Genomic DNA, 10,233 nt, shown 5'->3' with positions numbered 1-10,233 from the left:
TTAATAAATAAATTAGATTCACCATTATCAAAAAAAATGTGAAGCACCTATTATAAAAACATTTACACCACCCAAAACCTAAAGCTCATATAATCCAAAATTTCAAAAATATCCACTAAATCTTCTCAAAATCAGACTGGATATTTTATTGTTTTTCAGCTAAATTGTGGCCGGTTTAGACTACTCGTTTGAAATGTACCTACCTTTAATCGTCGACCATTTTTTCATCGTCTTCCCATTTCTTCGAGGCTAAGAAACTTCGGGATACCTTTACGTCCAAGAAATTCGGTAATTTATCTACCGGCAAGACCGTCGTTAACATATATATTTACGTGTGGCTGGGAATTCACGGTAGCTGTTCTTCAGGAAAATGAAAATGGACATACTGGAAGAAATATACGACGATGGGGACGTGCAACGAGAGTTAATGGATGTTCCGGGATTCAGATTCTACCCCACAGAAGAGGAATTGGTTTCCTTTTGTCCAAAGAAAAGAGTCCAATGTGACCATCCACTTGAAATCGATATGATCATACGAACTTTGGACTTGTATAATCATAGTTTTTTTTTTTTTTTTTGGTAAATTAGCGGTTATATATTAATTCATAAAAATACATAGGATACAAAAGCTTTGTACGTCAATGCATGCTCAAAATGATTGTAAGCAGCTGAACATATATTTACTAAACTTGAGGCTAACCACACAGGGCTGCCTAACAAGGGGTCTAAACTAGAAAAAATCACCACTGTGGGCTGCTTGTCAGTAATTCCAAAAGGAAAGAGGGCCTCGAGGACCTCCATAGCTACGACAAAGAGATACAAAAACAAGAGAAACAAGAAATTGAGAAGCCATTATAGCTTCAAAATCACATAGTCTTTATTGGGCGCACTTGGGCCTGCCATTGCAATGACGAACTCGGGCTGTTGAATCCTTTGCGGAGTGGGGTGCTTCACCTGGCTGGTGTCCATTACCTCCGCCAAGACAACCATCGCAGCATTGGATCCCTGATGGATGGAGTGCCTAAGGAGATTGATGAGGACACTTAGCTTTTGCGAAAGGATTCTGACTTCCTGAGTCAGGGCACTGAAATTGAACTCCATGGCATCTAGCTTAGCCGAATTCTCTATAGAAACGAGGGAGATGGCTTGGTGAGCTCTCTTGATATCTTCAGCCTGCATGCTGAGCGCCTTGGCCAACATGGTCTTCATTCTCCACATTTCTCCTTGGATTTGAACGAACTGTGTTGCTCTTGTAGTCGTTGTACCTGGATCAGAAAGCCAGTCCATTTCCTTCTCCAGAGCGTTCAACTGTTCTTCCTCCTCTGTAACCGCAACTTCGAGCTCTTCGATTTTGCGTTTTTCTCTCTGAGAGGTCTGGGTTTCATAAGTCTCCTGGGCTTTCCGCAGGTCTCGGTTAGCGGAGACATTTCGACTGCCCTCACACGCCATAATGTAATTGCAGGTCGAGGGTACAATGAAAATCCTAGTAGCACTGTGATTATTAAGAAAAGAGCTAGGAGAAAGGAATGTTCTGATCCCCTAGTTTGACACCTTAGATATAGCTGAGGGTGGTAAGGTTTGGCTTGAGATCTCCCATTTCACCATCGGAGATATGCTGTTCCTGCCATAATAACTACCATTACAGTTTCCCATCTCCTGCTCATGATGCCGATTCAGAGCCTTAACTCTGCCACGCATGAGGCTATTGGTTGAGAGCCATGTGTCCTCCCCTGCGTCCTGTTGACGGTGCCAATCATATTTTTTGTTGATTGTCCTCCTCGTACGATGAACTGTGTGGGTGACAGAGGGTGAAGGAGACTCTTCAGAAAACCAGATGCAGAAGCAAGACAAGCACTGAGGATGAAGAGTCGGGCGAGTAGCAAAAGATGTAGGAGCTTTTTGGTGAAACACTATAGATATAGTGGAAGAAAGAGCGCCACGGTTGAGTAAGGCTTGCATATATCCCCGGAATCTAGCCGAGTTTCTTCTCTTTCTTTACCGGCGTGTCTGCCCCTGCCTGCGATTCGAGGTAGCAGATTTGTCATGCTGGAGTTTTCTTGTCATGGGCCATGTGTCATCCACTGAGCCTAGAGATTTCTGACAGTCATTCTTCTTCAGGATTTCCTTCATCTTCCACTGCGGGTGATGGTGTCTGCCCTCCCCAATCCATTTCAAGGTATTATGATCCAGGACGTGAGCCTTAAAGGCTATCTTCATTCGCTATTAAGGAGTGTCCCATCGAACTGCTGCTCCCCTCCTCCCTGTAACGAATGTCTTGTCTCGAAATATGTAAACACTGATCCCGAAGTTCTGTGCATGTGACATCATGCCAACAGGTGTCTGGGTAGGTAATGAGGTGATCAATCCCGTAGTTGGCCAGACAATCGGCCACTACATTTGCCATCCTTCTTACCGCTTGCAGAATGATTTCATCAAGGCTTGAGAGATGCTCTGCTATGAGCTCTGTGACCTTGGCCAACCTCCAATGCTTCGTTACCTTACTCGGTTTCGATCCCATCTGCATTTTCCTTGCGGCATTGATAGCCAAAAGAGAATCCCCTTCCACCACTGTAGCTCCTTTTCCTAGACGAATGAGTATTCGGAGCCCTTGTTCTAATGCCCCGAATTCCATCTCATTGTTGGTTCCTTCTCCAAAAGATTGGCTAAAAATATGTTGAATTTCCCCTTTGTAATCTCGGATGACACCTCCTATACCTGTCGGTCCAAGATCGCCTCGAGAAGCCCCGTCAAAGTTGAGTTTGTGAAAGCCTGTTGGTGGTGGTATCCAGACATTCAAGGAGGGGCCTTGCTATTGTCATGGTTTAGATGTACTAGAGATGGTGCCTGCCTCAATTCCAAAAGTCGGCAGAATTTGTAAGTCAGTTACTGAGAGATCTTTGTTCTATTCTGCTTTCCATCTGGTAAGAGTTGTTTCCCTCATGTTTTGTAGTATGGTGGCTCTGATAACTTCTATGGTTTTTGCTTCATTTTGAAACACTTGTCTATTTCATTCTTTCCAAACTGACCACACTATGAATCCAGGGATTAGTTTCCATAATATATTGACTGTTTGGGATTTGGAAAAGTTACTTCGCCAATTCCTATGCTTTCCTGTATTAAGTCTTTGTTTTTGTCCGTGCTTCTAAATATGTTTTCCATCCAGTTCCATAGGCTTTCTGTCCAGCTACAAATATTTAGGAGATGATTCATGGACTCTTCCTCATTTTCACACAGGGGGCAGTGTGAGGGGCCTATGAACCCTTTTTTTCAAAAGTTCTCCCATGTAAGAGTTCTTCTATGCATCAAGAGCCAAAGAAATGTTTTAATCTTCAGCCATAGTTCAGCATCCCATACTCTTCTATACCAATTGACTTTTTCCCCTTGGTCTCTTCCTTCTATAAATCCTCTTGCTTCTTTGAGGGATAAATTACCCCCTTGAGCTTGCCCCAACGCAGTTGATCTACATCATAATCATTTCTTATTTTCCTTTTAGCCAGCTCTATTTGCAGCGCCCTCATAATTTTGTCCTCCACTTCTAGTTGCAATGTATCGTTCAAGATCCACCATTGCCAAGCTTGAATAGTATTGTTAGGCCTCCAAGAATGATTCGCGGTTATCTTCCTTAGTTCCTGGTTTCTTCTTTGAATGGTGAGGAAATCTGGGCTTTCCAGCCTAGGTAATTGCTGCCATGCATCCTCCCAGAATAGAGCAGTCCGTCCATTACGGACTTCCCAAAAACTCTGTTCCTGAATTATGCCTCGATTATTTCTAGCAAGATTCCAGATTGGAGATCCGTCTGGTGGTTCCTGCATCCTGATTAGATTCTGAGGGTTGTAATTAACTGCATACTTAGCTTTCCAATGTTTGGCCCAGGGTATGTTCGGTTCTTTAACCCATCTCCACCATAACTTAGCTCCACATGCTCGGTTGACGGTATAAGGGTCCTGAAGATTTAACCCACCAAGGTGTTTGGGTTTGCAGATCTTGTCCCATGCCATTAAAGACTACTTCTATTTAACTGAGTTTCCCGACCAAAGAAAGGCTTTCTAGATGAGACGAATTTTCTAAAGAACACCTTTAGGTGTCGGGAGAATAGATAGCATGAATTGAGGAATAGCCTGGAGGATAGATTTGGTGAGGACAAAGCGGCCTACAAAGTTAAGGGTCCTATGAGTCCAATGTTGACAACGCTTTTCTAGATTAGCGATCATTTTTCCCAATGCGCTTTTTGCCAGGGTTTGTCTGTCAATGGAATGCCTAGGTATCTGGATGGGAGGTTACACCTCTTGAATCCGAGGACATTAGATAGGTTTTTCTAGACTGCTATGTGCGTATTAAAAAATAATATGGAAGATTTAGCTAGATTGAGTTCCATACCTGAAGCAAGGCTGAAACGATTGAGAATGTTTTTGAAACCAAGAGCTTCTTTGACTGAGGGCGTGCCATGCAGCATTGTATCATCGACAAACTACTGATGAGTGGTTGCAGGGCACGCGGGCAGGGGTTGGAGTCCCTGAATCAAGCCATCCTCTTTAGCTTTTCTGATAAGCCTGCTAAGACCTTCCATTAGTATCACAAACAAGAAGGGGGACAGGGGATCCCCTTGCCTGATACCACGAGAAGGTGTGAACTGGGCTGTGGGAGCTCCGTTAACCAGAATTGATAATCTGGTAGACTTAATCAGGGCTAGGATCCAAATTATCCACTTCTTCACAAAGCCAAAGGCAGTAAGAATAGCCTCCAAGTAGTGCCAGCTGACTTTATCATAAGCCTTCGACAGATCCAGCTGCATTAGCATGCCAGCTTTTTTCTGAGTTTGGAGGGTGTGAATCATCTCTTGAGCTAGCAATATGTTATCCATAATCTGTCTCCCTTCTACATAACCAGATTGTTCTTCCGAGATGATTCCTGGAAGAATTGTCTTTAGTCTATTAGCTATGACTTTAGATATAATCCCGTACGAAACATTGCGTAGAGCAATTGGTCGAAATTTTGATGGAGTGTTTGCTTCCTCCTCCTTTGGTATAAGGGTTATGAACGTAGAGTTGAGAGATTTTAGGATGGAAGAAGAGCGCTGGGAATCCTCCACCACTTCCCAAACTTTTGTTTTGATTATATCCCAGCAGGCTTTGTAAAAGTCGATGGTGAAAACATCTGGTCCTCGCGCCTTACCATTGGGCATTTCTTTCACTACTTTTTCCACTTCTTCCAAGGTGATTGCTTGATTTAAAGCCTTGTTTTGATCCTCTATAATAAGCTTGGGAATAGAATTCATTAGATCCCTCATGGCTTCCTCTTTATCAATGTTGGGTTCCAAAGCTAGTTGGTTGAAATGGTTTATGAGAAGGGCTGATATTTCATGATGAGTTTGCACAGAGGTCCCCTAATCATCCTTTATTCTTAAGATTTTACTAGCACTCCTGTGATCAATGGCAGATCTGTGAAAGAATTTTGTGTTCTTTTCACCTTCCTTAAGCCATTGAATTCTAGATTTTTGTTTCCATAGAGTTTCCTCCTGTTGACATCTGGTCTGCCACTCCTGCATGAGCTTTTGTTCTGTGTTTCTTATTTCTTGAGTAATATTCCCCTGAATTCAGTCCTTGTGAATCCGTTCCAATTGCTCCTCAAGCATCTTCTTTTCTTTGAATATGTTGCTGAAGACTTCTTGATTCCAAGATTTTAACCTAGTTTTGATATGTTTAAGTTTAGCTTGGAGCATGTACATTTTAGTGCCTCTTATACCTATTGGTTCACTCCACCATTGTTTTATTTTCGATGTAAAATTTGGATGACTTAGCCAAAGAATTTCAAATCTAAAGGGCTTATTCCTTGGTGTGCCCAGGATGGCCACATTCATTATTATGGGCTAGTGGTCCGACCCTCCACTAGGTAGTATGGCCAAGTCCACAATAATCCCTTCTAGAAGGATGGTTTCAGTTACCAAGAACCTGTCCAGTCTAGAGGCGATTTTCCTATCACCCCCTCTTTTATTGTTCCATATGAAAACTCCACTCTTAGGGATGATGTCTACCAGCTTAGCTAATTTGATAAAGTCTTGGAAAGCTTCAGTATCTCGGTTGAGCGTTTTGATTCCTCCTCTTTTTTTCCGTAAGCGAAGTAATCATATTAAAGTCTCCTCCAATAAAAGCTTTTTCTTGGGGATATCTCTGCTGCAGGTTGGATAGACCTCTAAGCAATAACAATTTTTCCTCTAGTTTTTGAGGGCCATAGACATTTGTGCATAGATAGGTGTCGGGATTCCCTACCCTTTGGATTTCAATTGAGATGTGAGATCTGGCTGCTTCAGAAAATATAATCTGGATAACCTGAGGATTCCAAAGAATGGCCAAGCCCCCTTCCCATCCATTGCTTGCTGTTTCCAGGCATTCCATCCTTTTGCCCAGTTTTTTAATGATGTTTTCCATTGTTTTGCTGGAGCATTTAATTTCTTGCAAAAAATCATATATGGTTGTTCCTTTTTGACTTTCTTCTTTAATAACCTCTGCTTCTTTAGGCTATTTAGCCCCCTAGCATTCCATGAAAGTACTTTCATAATAAACGAATTTCTAGGAGGTTAGTGTAAACGCCTCAAGGGCTTTCATCTTACCTAAGTTTAGGAGCATTTGACCAAGCTCTTGTAATGCTTCATTGTTTGTTCTTTTTCCTCATTTTTTCTGGTGCTTTGGGTTGGTTGTAGCTTGATGCAGCCCCTAAGCTCTCACCCCTAGGCCTTTTGTTGTTCCCATGCTTCTTCTCTGCATATCCATCTCTGCTTGTTGTCGTGCTATGAATAACGTGTTGATTCTGTTCACCTCCTCTTCCGATATATGTTCAATGCCTTTCGTTTTCCATTGTTCTACCATGTTTGGTAGGTCCATTCCTTCCTGTTCCAGAATGTCGCTTAGTTCCATATCCTCGAGTCCCATTTCACTAGTCATCATTTTTGAATCCTCTTCTAGTCCTTCTGTTGGTCTCGGATCAAGAGGGAAGTTGTTTGCTGGACTTGTGTCCCTGGTGTAGTTGTGGTCTGGTTTTCTTGCAATGGCTCCTGCTCTTGAGTGGTGTCCTCTAGTTCTGTCTCTGATTCCAACACCTCAAAAGCATTGCTTGTGGTTCTAAAGGAGGTACTTGCTTTATTTTGTTGTCTTTTATTTGCTCGCTATCTAGCATGAGGTCGAATAAAAGCCTCCTTATTCTTACCCCTTGTGTTTTCCTTGCGTTTCTCCATCATTATGTTCATTGGGCATTCTCTTATCGGATATCCATGTTCATGACATTTCCTGCAACGAAATGGGATTTGCTCATAGTCTATGGCTTGAAAATACCCTTCATCTCTATATTCCAACCATAGAACCTCATGCAGAGCTCCCAAAACATCCATTTGGACATAGATCCTAGCACAGGAGGTGTATCTCTTCTGTAATGTTGCCTCTGATGCTTTGATGAAGGTTCCTAACTTGTTGCCTATCTGTTCAAGTGTTGCATGTCCCCAGTAGTCAATGGGTAGAGAAAACAGGCAAATCCAAACCGGTACATGTTTGAAGGTTTCCTGTTCTGGTGTGAGGTTTGGCTTCCAAGGTCTCATGTATAGACCTGCTGAAGCGAAGAAATATGGGCCTCCATCAAAGATGCAATCCTTGTCATCCAAATTGGTGAATACCACTATGAAGAAGCCTTTGGCTCCTAGGTGGAGTCTTACATCTCCTCTGGGTTTCCATTGTTGCTTGATCCACAAGCACAGAGCTCGTTCTGTTGGCCAGAAACCCATAAACTTGCAGATCACTGCATGTTCTGCCATGTGTTCTCTGTATGCCTCTAGTTCTGGGTCAAAGATTATTACCCTTAGGGTTTCAATTGCTTTAGGCTTGCACGGTCCTTGGGTCTCTTTCTTTCTAGCTTCCGTATCTGTTCCTTCCTATCCTGCCTTAACTTGGTTTGAATCCTTCTTTTTCCCTGATTGTTCATCCTCAAGCTCCTTTTCTTGTGATTTCTGTTCTGGGGTATGGTTTTCCTTGTCTCTGTCAGCTCTGTTGTCGCCTCTAATGATTTCTTTTCGTTTCTGGGTATCTTTGCCCTCACTGTTTAGCTTTCCTTTATTTGTCGTATCCTCCTTTCCTGTCTTCTCAGAACCTGAGATTTGCACCCCGTCCAGTGCAGTTTTACCCTTGTGCATCATTGCCTGTTTATAAGATGGGGTCCCTTTGGACCCCGCGTTTTTCATCTGTAGGGTTAGAACCTACCCTCTTCTGTGAAGCTCTACCGCTCTGGCACTGTCTTCCTCCAAATTTGGTACTCTTACTACAGTTTGAACAGGTATTCTTCAAACCCTAGCCGCCATGGAAACCGCCCACCCAGATAAAAAATTGTCATTCTGCATTTTTGTATAATCATAGTTATCAAATCTGAATTTGAATTAAAAAGATTTGACTCTTTAAAATGTGATACTAGAAAATTCTTAAATATATTATTTTTCAAAATTTAAAAATTATTAATATATATATGTGTGAGAGATTTTTTATTTGTAAAATATTATAGACATCTCTTATATAAAATAATTGAAAAAAAATGAAAAAGAATATATCATATTTATTAATAAGGTTAAAAAGAAAAAATAAAATATAATAATATAAGTAACAAAATTTGCAAAACTAAAATTTAATATAAAGAATAAAATTTTACATATTTCAAATAAATTTCCAATAACCTCTAGAAAATTAATCTCTTGAACATTAAACCAATCCATATAAACTGAAATGCTATTAAATTTATTTAAAACATTAAAATTATGTAACTATCTTATTTAAATTTATTTAACAATAATATAAAATCAGTAAACTAATAATAAATCACTGAAAATGAATCTGCCATTAAAATGCCCCCATCGGCGGTTACCATAAGCGGTAGGCAATCGCTTTGGCCATGAGCGGTAAATGAGTTTAGGTTTTGGCAATACCCGATATTGCCGTACCTTATAAAAATGATCGTATTAATCGACGTATCGAACCGAACTGACGTATTTTCGTATTTTTTGGCCGGTTCGGCCGAATTTGGTAGCTATGGTACCAATATGACTCCTGGCAGCTACCACCTATACTTCACGCTCTCGTTTTCCCCTGACGTTTCAAATTAGGAAACAAAAGAATCACTAATATTAACTCGTGCAATCTTACTCTTGCAGGTTTAGCTCATGCTGGCGACAGACAGTTGTTCTTTTTCGTTCCACGGATTCATGGGAAGTCATGCGTTCGGCCTAACAGATTGACGGTTTCTGGTTTCTAGAAGTCCACCGGTTCAGACAGAGCAGTTCGCGACGAGCTGCTTCACTGTATCAGTAAAAATAAAACTCTGGTGTTTTATAAAGGAAAGGCCCTCTGCCGCAGAAAACGGAGTGGATCATGAACGAGTATAGGTTACCAGCTTTCAGCTCTTTTGAAAACAAGGTTGTTTTTCCATCTTTTTTCAGTCTTTCAAAAATAAATTTGCTTTGGAAATCCGATTGCGTTAGACTGTTCTATGGATTGTGATGATGGTATACATTTGTATAATGATAAAGACATGTAGTTTATCAGTTAAAATGTAAAAAGGTAACATTATATTTGAAAAGTGAAATTTTTTAATATTCTAAGATCATCAGAGTTCTATTCTAATATTTTGAAGTAATGATATCAGTCTCTCTTAATAGGTGAAAAGGTAATACTATATTTGAAAAAGTGAAATCTTTTCATATTCTAAGATCATAAGAGTTATTATCCTAATATTTTGAAGGTTTACTTTACTAAATATTTCAAAATTTAGATTTTGAAAAAATTGTAGAGTTTGAAAATATTTTTATTTTACTTTTGGATATTTGGATAAATTAATTAGTTATAATATTTTTTTTTCCTTATCGTTTATTACGATATAATTTAATAATAATTTTAATATTATTTAGTAGAATGATGTTATCTTCTTTTTTTTATCTTTAAGTGATTTAATTAAGAGTCATTAATTAAGAAGATAGATAATTTGACTAGAGTTTTAAATGATTTTAGGAAGCTTTTTGTTTTCCATGTTGTTTAATATTTTTTTTATATTAAATACTTTCTCATAAGCATGCTTTTAATGAGAAAGACTGGTTTCTATGATAAAGATAAGATAAGTATATTTGCATTAATTTTGAGACTATAGGTTATAAATTGGTCATTGAAATATTCTATGGTTTTCCACTATTTGGAGGGATTATTGTATAGGAAA

The 10,233-nt window shown here is 39.9% G+C and overlaps 1 protein-coding gene across 1 annotated transcript; it reads right to left on the bottom strand.

The window, feature by feature from the left end:
* Positions 1-7,159: 7,159 nt before the first annotated feature.
* Positions 7,160-7,798, bottom strand: LOC149217839 (uncharacterized). Its single transcript, XM_089390376.1, has one exon. The coding sequence runs from the start codon at positions 7,796-7,798 to the stop codon at positions 7,160-7,162; it is 639 nt and encodes a 212-aa protein (XP_089246502.1).
* Positions 7,799-10,233: the final 2,435 nt, after the last annotated feature.

Source organism: Pinus tabuliformis, chromosome 1_1, assembly GCF_031772625.1.
Source record: "Pinus tabuliformis cultivar Carrire ecotype Pingquan chromosome 1_1, CPIR1, whole genome shotgun sequence".
Lineage (NCBI taxonomy): Eukaryota > Viridiplantae > Streptophyta > Pinopsida > Pinales > Pinaceae > Pinus > Pinus tabuliformis.
Note: the sequence above shows the minus strand (reverse complement) of the source record. Positions and strands in the feature narration are given on the sequence as shown.

Excerpts from the sequence above, each read along its gene's own strand:
- LOC149217839 (XM_089390376.1), bottom strand. The coding sequence starts at position 7,798 with ATGGCAGAACATGCAGTGATCTGCAAGTTTATGGGTTTCTGGCCAACA.